Raw genomic sequence first — 21,750 nt, forward strand, 5'->3', positions numbered from 1 at the left:
AAAAAACTGTTGTTGATACTTTCCATCGCTGGTGATCTGTCACAATGGTGCTTGACTCGATTGGATTTAACATAAGAACATAAGAAATAGGAGCAGGAGTAGGCCATCTGGCCCCACGAACTTGCTCCACCATCCAATAAGATCATGACTCAGCTCCACTTACCTGCCCGCTCACCATAACCTTTTATTCCTTTACTGTTCAAAAATCTATCTGCCTTTGTCATAAAAACATGAAATGGGGTTGCTTCAACTGCATCACTGGGCAGGGAATTCCACAGATTCACAACCCATTGACTGAAGAAGTTCCTCCTGACTCAGTTCTAAATCTGTCCCCCTTTATATTGAGGCTCTGCTTTAGTTCTAGTTTCACCCCCCAGTGGAAACAACCTCCTGCTTCTATCCTATCTATTTCCTTCATAATGTTATATGTTTCTATAAGATCCTCCCCTCATTCTAAATTCCAATGAGTATAGTGCCAGTCCATTTAGTCTCTCCTCATGGCCAATCCTCTCAACTCTGGATTCAACCTAGTGAATCTCCTCTGCATCCCCTCCAGTGCCAGTACAACCTTTCTCAAGGAAGGAGACCAAAACCGGGCGTGGCTTCACCAGCACCCCATACAGCTGCAAAGTAACCTCCCTGCTTTTAAACTACATCCTTCCAGCAATGAAGAACAAAATTCAATTTGCTTCTTAATTACTTGCTGCACCTGCAACCCAACATTTCGCGATTCATGCATAAGGACACCCAGGTCCCTCTGCACAGCAGCATGCGGCAAATTTTTACCATTTAAGTAATAGTCGATTTTGCTGTTCTTCCTACCAAAATGGATGACTTCACATTTACCAATATTGTACACCATCTGCCCACTCACCTAAACTATCCCTCTGCAGACTTTCAGTGTCCTCTGCATACTTTGCTCTGCTGCTCATCTTAGTGTCATCTGTGAACTTTGACATATTACACTTGGTCCCCAATTCCAGATCACCTATGTAAATTGTAAACAATTGCAGCTCCTGAGGCACACCACTAGCCACTGATCGCCAACCAGAAAAATACCCATTAATCCCTTCTCTTTGCTTTCTGTCAGTTAACCAATCCTCTATCCATGCTAAAACATTACCCGTAACACCATGCACTTTTATCTTGTGCAGCAGCCTTTTGTGCGGCACCTTGTTGAATGCTTGTGGTATCGATGCTTTCTGGAGATACATTATTTTAGCTCTTTACAAGAGAACATTGATGAAGATATGCCAGTGCTGCAGCTGCACTGAAACAGCTTGGCTAGAGGCATAGAAAGTTCTGCAGAACACGTCTTCAGCCATATAGTTGCTATATTGTCAATGCCTGTAGCCTTTGGTTTCTCAACTCCATTCTGCTGTTTCTTAATATTACATGGAGTGAATTGAAGCAGCTTGAGAGCGGCATCTGTCCTGGTGGAGACATGGTGAGGTCATCCTTTCACTGTTAAGATTGTTGTGAATGCTTTTGTATCATATTTTGTATCCACATGTCAGGCTCCTCCAACATATAGAACAGGGATACTCTTGGAGATCCTTCCTCCCGTTAATTGCCATTTATAACTGACACAACTTCAACATAATCCGCTATTTGTGGGATTGCCTAGCTGTCTAAAGAACATTGATTCTGCTGTTTAGCATGTATGCAATTCACCTTTTGTAGTTTCATCAGGCTGTCAGCTCATTTACAGGTATGGTGTTCCGAAAATGCTCTCTTGGCCTGCTCACTCAAAGCTCTTTATTTTGAATGATGGTAATAGAAAAAAGGGGATATGCTGGGCCACGAGGTTACAAATTGTGTTGGAATACACATCAAATGCAGCAGAAAGTCCACAGCACCTCTTGGATGCCCAATTTTGAGCTGCTGGATCTGTTCTCTATCTATTTCACAGAGCATTGTGTGAAGACATGACCAGATCTCCACAAGGCCGGTTTTAGTGTCACTCATACCAATGCTGCAATGGACAGATGCAGATGAGGTTAAAGTTAAGTGTATACACAAGTGTAGTGACAATCTGATTGACGTAATCCTCAGACCTTGTTGAATTATCCCCAGAATGCCAGTTCAAATTCTGTAATAGTTTGGGAATTTGCATTCTGTATAAACGTCTGGGGCCACGCCAGCGTCAAAACAGTGAAGTTTTACTCCTGAAAATCCTGGATTAAAGGGACACGAATTCACAGCTCTGTAGGGGTCCTGCAGGGACCCAGAGTATATCTCGCAGCTGTTGTTGCAGATACGGCCCCCCTCATGTCCGGGTCAGAGGCCGCGCATGCGCATGGCGGCGGCCTCTAGCGGCCACGCCATGCTCCATGGCGGACACAGACTGTGGAGGTAGACCTACAAAGGAGACCCGCCGATCGGCCGCATGCCTGTCCCTCAAATCCTGCACAATCATCCCCCGGCCGTCTATAAATTCCCCCCGGGCTCCGATCCGCCCGTCCCCGACCAGGGCAGCCGCGGACTGAGTCCGCAGCCGTCATGTGAGTATCCAGACCGGCTGTACCAGCTTAGTTCCACACCATCGGGACTTCGGCTGGTCAGGAGTGGAGAATGTCAGATTGGGATTCTGGCAATGGCCCTCGGCGGTGCCCGGTGAAGCCGCTTTTTGGTGCCCGGAGAATTGGCGAACTGGTGCCGGTCCCAATTTCCACGTCAAACTGGATTCTCCGCCCCGGCACCGGCCGTTATTCCTGCGTCAGGGTGCAGAGAATCCAGCCTCTGGTACTAGATTATGAAGCTGGTTCCCCAATGTTTTTTCAGGAAGAAAATCTGTCATTCCTACCTGGCCTGGCCAACATGTGAATCCAGTCCGTCAACATTGTTGACTCTTAACTGTCTATGTGGTACTGAGTAAGCACTGTGACTGCCCAGCTCTAGTTGTCCTGAGATGGAGTCGATGGATTTTCTCCATCGTAAAATGTGTACGTCCTGTGCTGATGTTTTTTTCACTATGGGATTCAGTAAGGAATTCCAGGGCATTGACCCCAGATATGGGAACAATGATATATGTTATAAGTCAACTTGGTTTGATTTGTTACGACCACGTGAGATGGGGTGAACGGGCTCCCCTCTATTCAATCTCCTTAGCTGGTCACATCAAACATTTAAGTCTATTTTTCATGAGGTGATCTCTTTTCCAAATCAGAATGTATTTAACTATTTAAGATGGGAAGAAAGGGGGGACCAATCAAACAAAGTTTTGTTGAGCATATTTATTCATGACTAAACCCAAGAATAATGCAAACACACGTCATGACATCAAGCATGTGGCCATCATGCAGTTATTCTAACCCAAATACGCACACACACGCTCTCACACACACGCACTCACCTATTTCATAGAATTTACAGCGCAGAAGGAGGCCATTCGGCCCATCGAGTCTGCACCCGCTTTTGGAAAGAGCACCCTACCCAAGCCCACACCCCCACCCTATCCCCATCCCCCAGTAACCCCACCCAACACTAAGGGCAATTTTGGACACTAAGGGCAATTTAGCATGGCCAATCCACCTGACCTGCATATCTTTGGACTGTGGGAGGAAACCAGAGCACCCGGAGGAAACCCACACAAACAAAGGGAGAACGTGCAGACTCCGCACAGACAGTGACCCAAGCCGGGAATCAAATCTGGGACACAGGAACTGTGAAGCAATTGTGCTAACCACTATGCTACCGTGCTGTTCACAGACACACACATACACACACAAGTGGACTCACATGCTCGCACAAGCACACTTACACACTTGCGCACACACAGACACACACATGTGCACAAATGCGAACATACAGAAACCCACACAAGCGGACACACACCCGCGCACACCTACAAGAACACACACACACATCAGAAAGAGAGAGTTAGGGTCCGATTGCAAAAATGCAAAACGTTATATGGTTAAGTGTCCATCAATTTTAACTTAGATTTCAAATCCTGTGGCCTCATTAGGTTAATTGGTTTCTTGAGTGTAGTCAGATGTTGAAGATATTGCAATTATTTTGATATCTGGGTTTACTGGTTGGTTTCTGAGAGTTGAATTCGCAAACTGAGTGACACACTTACTCCAAAAGAGGGGGGAAATAATGCATCTTTCAGTTTGTTTCCTCTGTTGAAGAATTTCTTGCACATTTGCAATCTCTCTCAAGTGGCTTGTCAGCCTTGAAATTCTTCAATGATTGTGTATTTCCAAAAGGTTTTGGTGATGTCTGTTTGTGGCAGCCATTGTTTTAGCAGCCAGTGCTTTGCATTTTTAATATCGCTCTCTGAGACAGTAATGAGTATTGATGGATGTCTGCATTGTAGGAAATGTTGTTTTTTTTAACTCATTCATGGGATATGGGCATCCCATGCTTGGGTCACTGTCTGTGTGGAGCCTGCACGTTCTCCACGTGTGTGCGTGGGTTTCCTCCGGGTGCTCCGGTTTCCTCCCACAGTCCAAAGATGTGCAGGTTAGGTGGATTGGCCATGATAAATTGCCCTTAGTGTCCAACAAGGTTAGATGGGGTTACTGGGTTACGGGGATAAGGTGGAGATGGGAGCTTAGATAGGATGATCATTCCATGGGCCGGTGCAGACTCGATCTGCACTGAAAATTCTGTGATCTATGATCGCTGGCTGAGCCAGCATTTATTGCTCCCATCCCGAAATACCCTTGTACTGAGTGGTTTGCTGGGCCATTTCAGAGGTCAATTAAGGGTCAACTACATCGCTGTCTCTGGAGTTGAATGTAGGCCCGACCGGGTAAGTAAACAACACATAGAACATAGAACATTACAGCGCAGTACAGGCCCTTCGGCCCACGATGTTGCACCGTCCTGTGAAACCCTTCTAAAGTCCCTCTACACTATTCCCTTATCGTCCATATGCCTACACATCATTAGACTTTCAATTCCAGCCATTTTATTGAATTGAAATTTCACCATCTAACGTGGTGCGATTTGAACCGGTTACCCAGAGCATTACCACGAGTCTCTGGATTACTAGTCCAGTAGTAATACCACTACACCAGGCCCGTGGTAATCCCACTACACCAGCCCAGTGGTAATCCCATTACACCAGCCCAGTGGTAATCCCATTACACCAGCCCAGTGGTAATCCCACTACCCCAGCCCAGTGGTAATCCCACTACACCAGCCCAGTGGTAATCCCACTACACCAGCCCCGTGGTAATCCCATTACACCAGCCCCGTGGTAATCCCACTACACCAGCCCAGTGGTAATCCCACTACACCAGCCAAGTGGTAATCCCATTACACCAGCCCCGTGGTAATCCCACTACACCAGCCAAGTGGTAATACCACTACACCAACCCCGTGGTAATACCACTACACCAGCCCCGTGGTAATCCCTCTACACCAGCCCAGTGGTTATACCACACCAGCCCCGTGGTAATACCACTACACCAGCCCCGTGGTAATCCCTCTACACCAGCCCAGTGGTAATCCCTCTACACCAGCCCTGTCGTAATCCCTCTACACCAGCCCCGTCGTAATCCCACTACACCAGCCCAGTGGTAATCCCACTACACCAGCCCCATGGTAATCCCATATTACCAGCCCCGTGGTAATCCCACTACACCAGCCCCATGGTAATCCCACATCACCAGCCCCATGGTAATCCCACTACACCAGCCCCGTGGTAATCCCACTACACCAGCCCCGTGGTAATCCCACTACACCAGCCCAGTGGTAATCCCACTACACCAGCCCAGTGGTAATCCCACTACACCAGCCCAGTGGTAATCCCACTACACCAGCCCTGTGGTAATCCCACTACACCAGCCCAGTGGTTATCCCACTACACCAGCCCAGTGGTAATCCCACTACACCAGCCCCGTGGTAATCCCACTACACCAGCCCCTTGGTAATCCCTCTACACCAGCCCCTTTGTAATCCCTCTACACCAGCCCCTTGGTAATCCCTCTACACCAGCCCAGTGGTAATACCACTATCCCAGTCCAATGGTAATCCCACTACACCAGTCCAGTGGTAATCCCACTACACCAGCCCCTTGGTAATCCCTCTACACCAGCCCCGTGGTAATACGACAGCACCAGCCCAGTGGCAATCCCTCTACACCAGCCCCGTGGTAATACCACAGCACCAGCCCAGTGGTAATCCCATTACACCAGTCCAGTGGTAATCCCACTACACCAGTCCAGTGGTAATCCCTCTACACCAGCCCAGTGGTAATACCACAACACCAGCCAAGTGGTAATCCCACTACACCAGCCCAATGGTAATCCCACTATCCCAGCCCAATGGTAATCCCACTACACCAGCCCAGTGGTAATCCCACTACAGCCCAGTGTAATCCCACTACACCAGCCCAGTGGTAATACCACAGCACCAGCCCAGTGGTAATCCCTCTACACCAGCCCCGTGGTAATCCCACGACACCAGTCCAGTGGTAATCCCACTACACCAGTCCCATGGTAATCCCACATCACCAGCCCCATGGTAATCCCACGACACCAGCCCAGTGGTAATCCCATTACACCAGCCCAGTGGTAATCCCATTACACCAGCCCAGTGGTAATCCCTCTATACCAGCCCTGTGGTAATCCCTCTACACCAGCCCCGTGGTAATCCCACGACACCAGCCCCGTAGTAATACCACTACACCAGCCCAGTGGTAATCCCTCTACACTAGCTCAGTGGTAATCCCACGACACCAGCCCCGTAGTAATACCACAACACCAGCCCAGTGGTAATCCCACGACACCAGCCCAGTGGTAATCCCTCTACTCCAGCCCAGTGGTAATCCCACTAAACCAGCCCAGTGGTAATACCACAGCACCAGCCCAGTGGTAACCCCATTACACCAGCCCAGTGGTAATACCACTAAACCATTCCAGTGGTAATTCCACGACACCATTGCTCCCTATGTCTCCCTCTTCACACTTCGCCAGAGCAATTTATTTGTGTCTCACCTTCACCTTGAATTTTAAGTAGTTTATCCTGTCTCAGTTCAATTGGCAAAATTTCCAGTTGGTTGAAAATTGAAACGATCTTCAAAAAATAAAGGGACATAACCTCGTGACAGATTTAACGAGGGCAGCACAGTAGCACAACTGGAGAGCACTGTGGGCTTCACAGCGCCAGGGCCCCAGGTTTGATTCCCCGCTAGGACACTGTCTGTGCGGAGTCTGCACATTCTCAACGTGTCTGCGTGGCTTTCCTCCGTGTGCTCTGGCAGGTGGTGAGAACACAAGAGATTCCTGGTCAACCATGATTGATTCAAAATGGTGCCCCTTATGCTATAGCCTTTGGATTCAGGCTGGAGAGCTGTTCCATGAATGCCACATGCATCGCTAGATATGAGGCGTCCTCTTGTGATGAATGGAACAATTTCAGATCTCTTGTATAATATGTATGTAGTGCAGTGAGGGTTAAAAGCCTGCGTTAGTGTGTGACTGCTGCAGTCATATTTTAAAAAATCCTGGTTTGCAAAACTTCCAGGCTTTATGACTGCAAGAGATGCAATCAAAGCATTGTAAAAGTTGGGTTAATGTAATTTTGATTGTATGCAGAAGGTTCCTTGGGGAGTAGATAATTGAGACATGTTTAGCTCAGTAAGATGTTGCTAATGGGAGGAGCCAGGGACTTGTAAGACGTTTAGCTGCTTTTGAATAAAGAGTCAAAGGTACTGCTCCTTTTCCACAAATACCTTTCATTTACTTCAACAGACTCTGCACAAAACCCTAACATCACATCACCTGACACAAAGGCCACCTGAAGTCCCTTTACATATTAGTGTCAATTATTGGATACTTAACATAAATGCGACAACTAATTGGAATGTCTCTTAACCCATTACTTAAGAGGACTGAAGTAGTCAGGTGTTGAGTTCAATTTAGACCTGTCTGTGAGCAGACTAGCAGTTTCTGGAGAAACAGTCAGTTAAAAGTTTTCTGTGGTCAGACCAACAGCTGCTCTCAAAATGGTGAGTTTTGATCCGTCTGTGAACAGGAGCAGTTTCTCTCAAAACAGTATATTAAGATTTGCCTGTGAACAGGAGCAGTTTCTCAAAGACTGGCAGGTTAAACAGTAATTTGAGGCAGGCAAGAATCTGAAAGCTGCGTACTGAAGGATATCTCTTGAAGCAGGGTATCCAAAACCCATAATTAATAAGCAAGTATTCTTGGGTCTGCTAACTATTTAAATGTGGATTTTGACCCGAGATGGGTATTGCTTGAGGATATAAAATAGCAGTTAGGATTTATTTCTTCATTTTATTGTAAACCATGGTTTCGTGGGTAATTGTGATTGTTTTCTTGTTTGAGGTTAAAATTATTTTAATCCTGTGCATGGAATAACTCCTGGAGCGAAGCATCCTTTCCTCACAGTCTTACAAATTAAATTAAATATTGGGGTTTCTGTCCGATATCCTAGAAACTATTGGGCTCTGATCTGAGATCACAATAGTCTATAATAAAAGTATTATTAATAATAATAATAATCACTTATTGTCACAAGTAGGCTTCAATGAAGTTACTGTGGAAAAACCCCTAGTTGCCACTTTCCAGTGCCTGTTTGGGGAGGCCGGTACGGGAATTGAACCAGCGTTTCTGGCCTTGTTCTGCATTACAAGCCAGCTGTTTAGCCCACTGTGCTAAACCAGCCCCATAATCTTAGATATGAGATCACAATGGTCTAAAGCTTGCTCCTGCTTGGATGGAGTGGAGTTCTTATAATCGATACAGTAGAACATTTTAGCTCAATGTCGAAGATCCAACAAGGGCTGGACCTAATTCTGGGGAATGGTGGTTGATGTGTTGGTGGGGGAGAATTTTGGTGATAGTGAACATTACATTGAACAATTTAAGTTTGTTATGGACAAAGAAATGGATAAGTTGTAAAAAAAGGTTGTGGATGGGGGAAGAGTGGATAAAGTAAAATAAGGCAGGATCTGGCCTCTCGGGTTAGAGGATGGAGTAACAAGCCCAGAGACCTTGGATGACCAGAGCCATTCAGGATACGATAAGAAGGAAGAGAGGCTTTTAACAAGTAGAAGGGGAGAAAATCAACTGAGGCATCAGTAGAGTACAGAAAGTACAGAGTTTAAGAAAGTAAATAGAAGAGAGCAAAGAGGGGATACAAGAAAACTCTGGCTGGTAAAAATAGGGAAAATCCCAGATACTCTATTAAGTATATCAATCGGAAGAGGATAACCAGGGAAAGCGTAGGACCTATTAGGGACCAACAGAGAAACCTGTGAGTGTAACTAGAGGACATTGGTAGGGTATAGAATGAATACTTCATATCTATCTACACCTAAGAGAATGAGGAGGTAGATATAGAAGTCAGGGAGAGAGACTGTGAGGTTCTTGAGTAAATTGGACAGATAGTATTGAGGAAGCAGGGGGGCTTCAGAAGGATTTGTACAGGCTAGGAGGGTGGGCAATGAAGTGGCAGATGAAATACAATGTGGAAAAGTTATGCACTTTGGAAGGAGGAATGGAGGCATAGACTATTTTTAAATGGGAAATGCTTAGGAAACCAGAAGCACAAGGGACTTGGGAGTCCGTGTTCCCAATTGTCTTAAGGTTAACGTGCAGGTTCAGTCGGCAGTTAGGAAGGCAATTACAATGTTTGCATTCATGTCGAGAGGGCTAGAATACAAGACCAGGGATGTACTTCTGAGGCTGTATAAGACTCTGGTCAGACCCCATTTTGGAGTATTGTGAGCAGTTTTGCGCCCCGTATCTAAGGAAGGATGTGCTGGCCTTGGAAAGGGTCCAGAGGAGGTTCACAAAAATGATCCCTGGAATGAAGAGCTTGTAATATGAGGAATGGTTGAGGACTCTGGGTCTGTACTCGTTGGAGTTTAGAAGGATGAGGGTGGATCTTATTGAAACTTACAGGATACTGTGAGACCTGGATAGAGTGGATGTGGAGAGGATATTTTCACTTGTAGAAAAAACTAGAAGCAGAAGACACAATCTCAGACTAAAGGGATGATCCTTTAAAACAGAGATGAGGAGGGTGGTTAATCTGTGGAACTCTGCCACAGAAGGCTGTGGAGGCCAAATCACGGAGTAATTTTAAGTCAGAGATCGATAGGATCTTGATTAGCAAGGGGATCAGGGGTTATGGGGAGAAGGCAGGAGATTGAGGATGAGAAAAATATCAGCCATGATTGAATGGTGGAGCAAACTCGATGGGCTGAGTGGCCTAATTCTGCTCCTCTATCTTATGGTCATAGAGAGTGACAAGGTATTAGAGATGCCGGCGGGCTTAAACATGGACAAATCTCCAGGTCTGGATGAATCTGGATGAAGGATGCTGTGAGAAGTGAGGGAGGATATAGCAGGGGCTATGACCCAAATTTTTAATTCTTCTCTGGTATCAAGGGAGGTGTCAAGACGACTGGAGGATAGCTAATGTGGCACCACCATTTAAGAAAGGTTGTAGAGATCGCTGGGGAACTACAGACCAGTGAGTCTTACATCAGTGGTAGGGAAACTATTGGAGAAAATTCTGAAGGAGAGAATCTATCTCCACTTGGAGAGGCAAAGTTTGATCAGGAATAGTCAGCATGGCTTTGTTAGAGGGCGGTCATGACTCACAAATTTGATTAAATTTTTTGAGCATGTAACTAGATGTGTAGTTGAGGGTAGTACAGTTGATGTCGTTTACATGGATTTCAACAAAGCCTTTGACAAGGTCCCACATGGGAGATGAGAAAGAAGGAAAATGTACATGGGTTACAGAGGAACTCAATGAGGTGAATTTAAAATTGGCTTAGCTATAGGAGACTGGGTGATGACAGACGGCTGCTTTAGTGACTGGAAGTCAGTGTCCAGTGGTGTACCAAAGGGATCTGTGCTGGGTCCCCTCTTGTTTGTCATTTATATAACTGACATAGATGACTATGTGGGGGATAGAAGCAGTAGGTTTGCAGATGACACAAAGATTGACGGGTGGCTAACAGTGAGATTGAGTGCCTTGGGTTACAGGAAGATATAGACGGGATGGTCAAATGGGTAGAAACGTGGCTGATGGAATTTAACCTTATACGTGTGAGGTGGTACACCTTGGAAGGAGTAATGTGACAAGCAAATATTCACTGATTGTCATGACACTGGGAACTTCCGAGGAACAAAAAGACCTTGATGTGTTTGTCCATAGATCTCTGAAGGCAGAAGGGCAGGTTAATAGGGGGTGAAAAAGGCATATGGGACACTTGCAATTATCAATTGAGCCATAGATTGATTGCAAAAGCAGGGAGGTCATATTGGAGTCGTCTAGAACTTTGGTGAGGCCACAGCTGGAGTACTGTGTGCAATTCTGGTCACCACATTATAGGAAGGATGTGATCGCACTGGAGGTGGTGCAGTGGCGATTCACCAGTATATTGCCTGGGATGGAACATTTAAGTTATGGAGAGAGGTTGGATAGGGTTGGGTTGTTTTCTCTGGAGCAGAGAGGACTAAGGGGCGACCTGATCGGGGTATACAAGGTTATGAGGGGCATGGATAGGGAACAGCTGTTCCCCTTAGTTGAAGGGTCAGTTACAAGGGGGACACAAGTTCAAGGTGAGTTCAGGGAGGATTTGAGGAAATGTTTTTTTTACCCAGAGGGGGGTGATGGTCTGGAATGCACTGCCTGGGAGGGTGGTAGAGGCGGGTTGCCTCACATCCTTTAAAAAGTACCTGGATGAGCACTTCGAATGTGATTACATTCAACGCTATGGGCCAAGTGCTGGCAAATGGAATTAGGTGGGTAGGTCAGGTGCTTTTCATTTGTTGGTGCAGATTGAATGTGCTGAAGTGCCTCTTCTGTGCTGTATTATTCTTTGAGTCTGCTCCTGAGGTACTCCCAGTTCTCCAACTGAAAAACAGAAGGAAAGTTTGAAGTAGGGGGAAAGGACAGCGCTCCTCTGCCGGTAACAAAGGCATTTCAATCACATGGATCTGATGGGGCAGTGGGGTCATCAGTACTTTGTGTGTGTGGTCCTCTGTGAATATCTGTTAGATGTCCATTTTGTCAGGTAGGGAGTGTTGGAAGATGATGCCTAGGATGATGTCGAGGACAGACAGCTGGCGCCATGTTGTACGGAGCAACCGCTGCAGGTCGTTGCCATGCGCATGCGTGGCCAGGAACCCAGCCATTCTCTGGCCATTTCAGCGTAGGAGCCAGGAGTTTCACCCGGCGCTGCTACTAGCTACTCACAGGTCCCTGAATCGGTGAGGGTTCGGTACCGATTTTGGCTTCATAAAACACCCGCAAATTCTCCGTTTGAGGCGGCACTTAGCTGTTGAAATGGAGAATCCAACCCATTGTGTTTCCAAATAAATCTGGAGCAAAGATTAGAATTATCTCTTGGAGAATCAGTGCCACATGATCTAAATGCTTGTTCCACTTTCAGTTACAGGGATATCTGAGAATCCAAACATCTTACTCACTGAACTGAGGACTGAAGTTTCACAGCTGAAGGAGAGTAAGTTTTATAACCACCACAAAGGGCTTTAACTTTGGAGTATTCAGACTGGGAAGTATCAGAATGGTGACACAAGAAGCAGGTAGATTGCATCACAATAATACAATCCCACCTCTGAATGATGTCCCAAATGCAGACATCAGCAGATTCCGACCTGATAGCAGAGGGTGGCGATCAGGCAATTTTGTGACACTGCCACAACGGGCCTTTGTTGATGCTGAAGACCAGGATTTGCCCAGAGGCAAACTCCTGCAACACATTTGGGAAAATAACAGTGCTGTTTGCCTGCAGAAGGGCCAAGTCATTCTGGCCCACTACTGGCTAGATTCGGGGCCCTTGCCAATGACCATAACTCAGTAATTCAGACATGGCCAGGCCAGGTGATGCACGTTTGTTTCATTATGCCACCACTCTTCTTTCCCCCCCCCCCCCCCCCTCCCCCACCATTATGGGCAGGATCCAGATCTGCATATTTAAATGTGCAGTTAAGCTCTCTTAAATATGCTCATGCCGGAGTCTCCCAAGGCCCAGGATCGAAATCCCGCACATTGGAGATCTCGCATAACATCACCTTAGGCGGATCCATCGGGGATCAGAGGCCCCTTGGTTTTCAGGTTCTGGGACGAGTGATACCTCGGTACGTGGGTATCTTGGATACCAGCCTGGCATTTTGGCAGTCCTCCTACCATCCTGCCAGGGTACACCCTATTTCTGTCACGCCCCCTATTTCTGTCATGCCATCACACTCAATGCACCTGGGCTGCCAGAGCTTGGATTGCGCCTTTAAGCCCGACTGGGAATGTACGCTGATGCAGATGCCACTTCGGACTTCAGGGAGGAGAGATGTTGTAACCCCCACAGAGTGTGACATTCGTTTCCCCATGGCTTCCAAGGAATATGAACTTCCCTGGTCACAGGGTGGGGCGACACCTTTAACGATGAGAGTATAAAAAGCCCGTCCTGGGTGCAGGTTAGGGAGGGAGACACTTCGGGGAGAGGCGATTTGTGTATTGTAATAAAAGATAATTGTCTTGCATCCTACTTGGCATTCAGACTATTCTCTTGGCCTGGATACTACACCCAGCCACAGTGTGCTCAGCAACAGGCTTATTTCTGACTCAACTGAGATCCAAATATGAGGCCCTCGATTGTGAGACTCTGAATTGAACCTACCCTGAGGCAGAACATAAGAACTAAGAGCAGGAGTAGGCCATCGGGCCCCTCGAGCCTGCTCCGCCATTCAATGAGATCATGGCTGATCTTTTGTGGACTCAGCTCCACTTTCTGGCCCAAACACCATAACCCTTAATCCCTTTATTCTTCAAAAAACTATCTATCTTTACCTTAAAAACATTTAATGAAGGAGCCTCAACTGCTTCACTGGGCAAGGAATTCCATAGATTCACAACCTTTTGGGTGAAGAAGTTCCTCCTAAACTCAGTCCTAAATCTACTTCCCCTTATTTTGAGGCTATGCCCCTAGTTCTGCTTTCACCCGCCAGTGGAAACAACCTGCCCGCATCTATCCTATCTATTCCCTTCATAATTTTAAATGTTTCTATAAGATCCCCCCTCATCCTTCTAAATTCCAACGAGTACAGTCCCAGTCTACTAAACCTCTCCTCATAATCCAACCCCTTCAGCTCTGGGATTAACCTAGTGAATCTCCTCTGCACACCCTCCAGCGCCAGTACATCCTTTCTCAAGTAAGGAGACCAAAACTGAACACAATACTCCAGGTGTGGCCTCACTAACACCTTATACAATTGCAACATAACCTCCCTAGTCTTAAATTACATCCCTCTAGCAATGAAGGACAACATTCCATTTGCCTTCTTAATCACCTGTTGCACCTGTAAACCAACCTTCTGTGACTCATGCACTAGCACACCCAGGTCTCTCTGAACAGCGGCAAGCTTTAATATTTTATCATTTAAATAATAATCCCGTTTGCTGTTATTCCTACCAAAATGGATAACCTCACAGTTGTCAACATTGTATTCCATCTGCCAGACCCTAGCCCATTCACTTAACCTATCCAAATCCCTCTGCAGACTTCCAGTATCCTCTGCACTTTTCACTTTACCACTCATCTTAGTGCCATCTGCAAACTTGGACACATTGCCCTTGGTCCCCAACTCCAAATCATCTATGTAAATTGTGAACAATTGTGGGCCCAACACGGATCCCTGAGGGACACCACTAGCTACTGATTGCCAACCAGAGAAACACCCATTAATCCCCACTCTTTGCTTTCTATTAATTAACCAATCCTCTATCCATGCTACTACTTTACCCTTAATGCCATGCATCTTTATCTTATGCAGCAACCTTTTGTGGGCACCTTGTCAAAGGCTTTCTGGAAATCCACATATAACACATCCATTGGCTCCCCATTATCTACTGCACTGGTAATGTCCTCAAAAAATTCCACTAAAGTAAGGTTAAGGGGCGGGGGGGGGGGGGGGTGTTGGGTTACGGGTATAGGGTGGATATGTGGGTTTGAGTAGGGTCATCATTGTTCGGCACAATATTGAGGGCCGAAGGGCCTGTTCTGTGCTGTACTGTTCTATGTTCTAAATTAGTTAGGCACGACCTGCCCTTTATGAACCCATGCTGCGTCTGCCCAATGGGACAATTTCTATCCAGATGCCTCGCTATTTCTTCCTTGATGATAGATTCCAGCGTCTTCCCTACTACCGAAGTTAAGCTCACTGGCGTATAATTTCCCGCTCTCTGCCTACCTCCTTTTTTAAACAGTTGTGTCACGTTTGCTAATTTCCAAACCACCGGGACCACCCCAGAGTCCAGTGAATTTTAGTAAATCATCATTAGTGCATCTGCAATTTCCCTAGCCATCTCTTTTAGCACTCTGGGATGCATTCCATCAGGGCCAGGAGACTTGTCATCCTTTAGCCCCATTAGCTTGCCCATCACTACCTCCTTAGTGATAACAATCCACTCAAGGTCCTCACCTGTCATAGCCTCATTTCTATCAGTCGCTGGTATGTCATTTGTGTCTTCCACTGTGAAGACCGACCCAAAAAACCTGTTCAGTTCCTCAGCAATTTCCTCATCTCCCATTATTAAAACTCCCTTCTCATCCTCTAAAGGACCAATATTTACCTTAGCCACTCTTTTTTGTTTTATATGTTTGTAAAAAACATTTACTGTCTGTTTTTATATTCTGAGCAAATTTACTCTCATACTCTATCTTACTCTTCTTTATAGCTTTTTTAGTAGCTTTCTGTTGCCCCCTAAAGGTCTCCCAGTCCTCTAGTCTCCCACCAATCTTTGCCACTTTATATCCTTCAATTTGATACTCTCCCTTATTTCCTTAGATATCCACGGTCGATTTTCCCTCTTTCTCCCGTCCTACCTTTTTGTTGGTATAAACCTTTGCTGAGCACTGTGAAAAATCGCTTGAAAGGTTCTCCACTGTTCCTCAACTGTTCCACCATAAAATCTTTGCTCCCAGTCTACCTTAGCTAGTTCTTCTCTCATCCCATTGCAATCTCCTTTGTTTAAACACAAAATAGTAGTATTTGATTTTACTTTCTCACCCTCCATCTGTATTTTAAATTCCACCATATTGTGATCGCTCCTTCCGAGAGGATCCCTAACTATGAGATCATGAATCAATCCTGTCTCATTACACAAGACAAGATCTAGGACCGCTTGTTGCCTCGCAGGTTCCATTACATACTGTTCTAGGAAACTATCGCGGATACATTCTATAAACTCCTCCTCAAGGTTGCCTTGACCGACCTGGTTAAACCAATCGACATGCAGATTAAAATCCCCCATGATAACTGCTGTACCATTTCTACATGCATCAGTTATTTCTTTGTTTATTGCCTGCCCCACCATAACGTTACTATTTGGTGGCCGATAGACTACTCCTATCAGTGACTTTTTCGCCTTACTATTCCTGATTTCCACCCAAATGGATTCAACCTTATCCTCCATAGCACCGATGTCATCCCTTACTATTGCCCGGATGTCATCCTTAAATAACAGAGCAACACCACCTCCCTTACCATCCACTCTGTCCTTCCGAATAGTTTGATACCCTCGGATATTTAATTCCCAGTCATGACCATCCTTTAACCATGTTTCAGTAATGGCCACTAAATCATAGTCATTCACGATGATTTGCGCCATCAACTCATTTACTTTATTCCGAATACTACGAGCATTCAGGTAAAGTACACTTATGATTTTTTTTTTACCTCTATTTTGAATCTTAACATCTCTAGTTTTATTCCTTTTAGTATTACTGGGCCTATTCACTGAGCTCCCCTCAGTCACTGTACCTTGTACTGTCGCCCTTTTTGATTTTTGACTATGTCTTCTCTGCCTTGCATTTTTCCCTTTACTTCCTTTTGCTTCTGTCCCTGTTTTACTACCTTCCAACTGCCTGCATCGGTTCCCATCCCCCTGCCACATTAGTTTAAACCCTCCCCAACAGCTCTAGTAAACCCCCCCCCCCCCTAGGAAATCGGTTCCAGCCCTGCCCAAGTGCAGAACGACCGGTTTGTACAGGTCCCACCTCCCCCAGAACCGGTCCCAATGCCCCATGAATTTGAATCCCTCCCTCTCGAGCCACGCATTCATCCTATCTATCCTGACATTCCTACTCTGACTAGCTCGTGGCACTGGTAGCAATCCTGAGATTACTACCTTTGAGGTCCTACTTTTTAGTTTACCTCCTAACTCCCTGAATTACGCTTGTAGGACCTCATCCCGTTTTTTAACCTATATCGTTGGTGCCTATGTGCACCACGACAGCTGGCTGTTCACCTTCTTTCCCCCCCACCCACCACCAGAATGTCCTGCAGTCGCTCCGAGACATCCTTGACCCTTGCACCAGGGAGGCAACATACCATCCTGGAGCCGCTCCGAGACATCCTTGACCCTTGCACCAGGGAGGCAACATACCATCCTGGAGCCGCTCCGAGACATCCTTGATCCTTGCACCAGGGAGGCAACATACCATCCTGGAGTCTCGATTGTGTCCACAGAACCGCCTGTCTATTCCCCTTACGATCGAGTCCCTTATCACTATAGCCCTGCCATTTTTCTTCCTGCCCTGCTGTGCAGCAGAGCCAGCGACGGTGCCATGAACCTTGCTGCTGCCTTCCCCAGGGAGCCACCTCCCCCAACAGTATCCAAAGCGGTAAATCTGTTTTGCAGGGAGATGACTGCAGGGCACACCTGCACTGCCTTCCTACTCTTGCTCTGTCTTTTGGTCACCCATTTGCTATCTCCCTCAGTAACTTTCACCTGCGGTGTGACCAACTCGCTAAACGTGCTAGCCACGACCTCCTCAGCATCGCGTATGCTCCAAAGTGAGTCCATCCGCAGCTCCAGAGCCGTCAAGAGGTCTAACAGGAGCTGCAACTAAACACACTTCTTGCACGTGAAAGAGCCAGGGACAGTGGACATGTCCCTGAGCTCCCACATCGCACATGAGGAGCATGACACGGGTCTGGGATCTCCTGCCATGTCTTAAACCTTAGGTAAACTTATACAACTACAATTTCAAAATCAAAATAAATAAATTGGACAATGAAAAGAAAAACTACTTACCAGTCACTTGCCACGGTTAAAAGCACCTCCTCCCCACCCAGCTTTGAATTCGCACCTAGCTTCAAATTCCCAAACTCACTCTTGGTTGTGCCTCAGTCTGGCTGTGTCTTCTCAGGCTCACTGGGAGAACTCAACCAGGGTCTTAGATGCTCCCTTGTTCTCTCCCTGCAGATTAAAAGTCACAGGCCAGAAGGAGAGAACACTAAACAGTAGAGAAAAAGCACCTTTTCCCACTCTGCACCGAATTACCTCACTGCACCAAATTACCAAGTTCCAACTTACCACTCTGGATGTGCATCACTCAGGCTGTGTATCATTGACCTGCGCAGAGCTTACTGAGTGCGCTTTCTGTCTGTCTTTTATACAGACCTCAGCTAACCAGGGTGACTCACACTGGCAGGCCAGCAGCACGGTTCAATTCCCGTACATGCCTCCCTGAACAGGCGCCGGAATGTGGTGACTAGGGCTTTTCATGGTAACTTCATTTGAAGTCTACTTGTGACAATAAGCGATTTTCATTTAATTTCACTACTTAAGCTTCAAAGAGAAGAATACAATGTGTACCTTTGTGCCACTAAACAGGCCTTGGGTGACTGACAGATAACGGCCTCTCAGCAATTAGGGTGGGGGCAGCTTCAGCCAATGAGACACTAATCTGCACACTGCACTTTTAACTGAAAAACAGCAAAATTAGACTTACCACTTACCTTGTAGGTGGTTTGAAGTGTGTCTACTTCAATGCCAGGAGTATACGAAATAAGGTAGGGGAACTGGCAGCATGGGTTTGTACCTGGGACTTCGATGTTGTGGCTATTTCAGAGACCTGGATAGAGCAGGGGCAGGAATGGTTGTTGCAGGTTCCGGGGTTTAGGTGTTTTAGTAAACTCAGAGAAGGGGGCAAAAGAGGGGGAGGTGTGGCGCTGCTAGTCAAGGACAGTATTACGGTGGCGGAAAGGATGTTAGATGGGGACTCTTCTTCCGAGGTAGTATGGGCTGAGGTTAGAAACAGGAAAGGAGAGGTCACCCTGTTGGGAGTTTTCTATAGGCCACCTAATAGTTCGAGGGATGTAGAGGAAAGGATGGCGAAGATGATTCTGGAAAAGAGCGGAAGTAACAGGGTAGTTGTTATGGGAGACTTTAACTTTCCAAATATTGACTGGAAAAGATATAGTTCGAGTACATTAGATGGGTCAATCTTTGTACAATGTGTGCAGGAGGGTTTCCTGACACAATATGTTGACAGGCCAACAAGAGGCGAGGCCACATTGGATTTGGTTTTGGGTAATGAACCAGGCCAGGTGTTGGATCTGGAGGTAAGTGAGCACTTTGGAGACAGTCACCACAATTCGGTGACCTTTACGTTAGTGATGGAAAGGGATAAGTATACCCCGCAGGGCAAGAGTTATAGCTGGGGGAAGGGCAATTATGATGCCATTAGACATGACTTAGGATGTGTAGGTTGGAGGAGTAGGCTGCAAGGGTTGGGCACACTGGATATAGAACATAGAACAGTACAGTACAGAACAGGCCCTTCGGCCCTCAATGTTGTGCCGAGCCATGATCACCCTACTCAAACCCACGTATCCACCCTATACCCGTAACCCAACAACCCCCCCTTAACCTTACTTTTATTAGGACACTATGGGCAATTTAGCATGGCCAATCCACCTAACCCGCACATCTTTGGACTGTGGGGGGGAACCGGAGCACCCGGAGGAAACCCACGCACACAGGGGGAGAACGTGCAGACTCCACACAGACAGTGACCCAGCCGGGAATCGAACCTGGGACCCTGGAGCTGTGAAGCATTTATGCTAGCCACCATGCTACCCTGCTGCCCCAGGCTATTAGAATAGATGGCATATGTGGAGCTTGTTCAAGGAACAGCTATTGCGTGTTCTTGATAAGTACGTACCAGTCAGGCAGGGAGGAAGGGGAAGAGCGAGGGAACCGTGGTTTACCAAAGAGGTGGAATCTCTTGTTAAGAGGAAAAAGGAGGCCTATGTGAAGATGAAGCGTGAAGTTTCAGTTGGGGCGTTTGATAGTTACAAGGAAGCGAGGAAGGATCTAAAGAGAGAGCTAAGACGAGCAAGGATGGGACATGAGAAGTCTTTGACAGGTAGGATCAAGGAAAACCCAAAAGCTTTCTATAGGTATGTCAGGAATAAAATAATGACTAGGGTAAGAGTAGGGCCAGTCAAGGACAGTGGTGGGAAGTTGTGTGTGGAGGCTGAGGAGATAAGTGAGATACTAAATGAATACTTTTCATCAGTATTCACTCAGGAAAAAGATAATGATTTGGAGGAGAATGCTGAGACCCAGGCTATTAGAATAGATGGCATTGAGGTGCGCAGGGAAGAAGTGTTGGCAATTCTGGACAATGTGAAAATAGATAAGTCCCCGGGGCCTGATGGGATTTATCCTAGGATTCTCTGGGAAGCCAGGGAAGAGATTGCTGAGCCATTGGCTTTGATTTTTATGTCAAGATTGGCTACAGGAATAGTGCCAGAGGACTGGAGGATAGCAAATATGGTCCCTTTATTCAAGAAGGGGAGTAGAGATAACCCCGGTAACTATAGGCCGGTGAGCCTCACGTCTGTTGTGGGTAAAGTCTTGGAGAGGATTATAAGAGATACGATTTATAATCATCTAGATAGGAATAATATGATTAGGGATAGTCAGCATGGTTTTGTGAAGGGTAGGTCATGCCTCACAAACCTATCGAGTTCTTTGAGAAGGTGACTGAACAGGTAGACGAGGGTAGAGCAGTTGATGTGGTGTATATGGATTTCAGTAAAGCGTTTGATAAGGTTCCCCACGGTCGGCTATTGCAGAAAATACGGAGGCTGGGGATTGAGGGTGATTTAGAGATGTGGATCAGAAATTGGCTAGTTGAAAGAAGACAGAGGGTGGTGGTTGATGGCAAATGTTCAGAATGGAGATCAGTTACGAGTGGCGTACCACAAGGATCTGTTCTGGGGCAGTTGCTGTTTGTCATTTTTATAAATGACCTAGAGGAGGGCTCAGAAGGTTGGGTGAGTAAATTTGCAGATGACACTAAAGTCGGTGGAGTTGTAGACAGTGTGGAAGGATGTTGCAGGTTACAGAGGGACATAGATAAGCTGCAGAGCTGTGCTGAGAGGTGGCAAATGGAGTTTAATGTAGAGAAGTGTGAGGTGATTCACTTTGGAAAGAATAACAGGAATGCAGAATATTTGGCTAATGGTAAAATTCTTGGTAGTGTGGGTGAGCAGAGGGATCTCGGTGTCCATGTACATAGATCCCTGAAAGTTGCCACCCAGATTGATAGGGTTGTGAAGAAGGCCTATGGTGTGTTGGCCTTTATTGGTAGAGGGATTGAGTTCCGGAGCCATGAGGTCATGTTGCAGCTGTACAAAACTCTGGTACGGCCCCATTTGGAGTATTGCGTACAGTTCTGGTCGCCTCATTATAGGAATGACGTGGAAGCTTTGGAACGGGTGCAGAGGAGATTTACCAGGATGTTGCCTGGTATGGAGGGAAAATCTTATGAGGAAAGGCTGATGGACTTGAGGTTGTTTTCGTTAGAGAGAAGAAGGTTAAGAGCTGACTTAATAGAGGCATACAAAATGATCAGAGGGTTAGATAGGGTGGACAGCGAGAGCCTTCTCCCGCGGATGGAGGTGGCTAGCACGAGGGGACATAGCCTTAAAT

General features: G+C 46.5%; 1 protein-coding gene across 3 annotated transcripts in view; it reads left to right on the top strand.

Annotated features, from left to right (window-relative positions):
- LOC119957172 (CD209 antigen-like protein C) overlaps positions 1 to 21,750 on the top strand; it is an 82,620-nt gene that overhangs the window by 28,016 nt on the left and 32,854 nt on the right. For 2 of the 3 annotated variants that reach the window (XM_038784963.1, XM_038784965.1), the window contains one exon: positions 12,395 to 12,466. The exons of the other annotated variant lie outside the window; for it this stretch is intronic. In XM_038784963.1, coding sequence (XP_038640891.1) covers positions 12,395 to 12,466 — 72 coding nt within the window. The remainder of the gene's footprint in view (positions 1 to 12,394; positions 12,467 to 21,750) is intronic. 3 annotated transcript variants of the gene reach the window in all.

This window comes from Scyliorhinus canicula, chromosome 25 (assembly GCF_902713615.1).
Source record: "Scyliorhinus canicula chromosome 25, sScyCan1.1, whole genome shotgun sequence".
NCBI classification, from domain to species: Eukaryota; Metazoa; Chordata; class Chondrichthyes; order Carcharhiniformes; family Scyliorhinidae; genus Scyliorhinus; species Scyliorhinus canicula.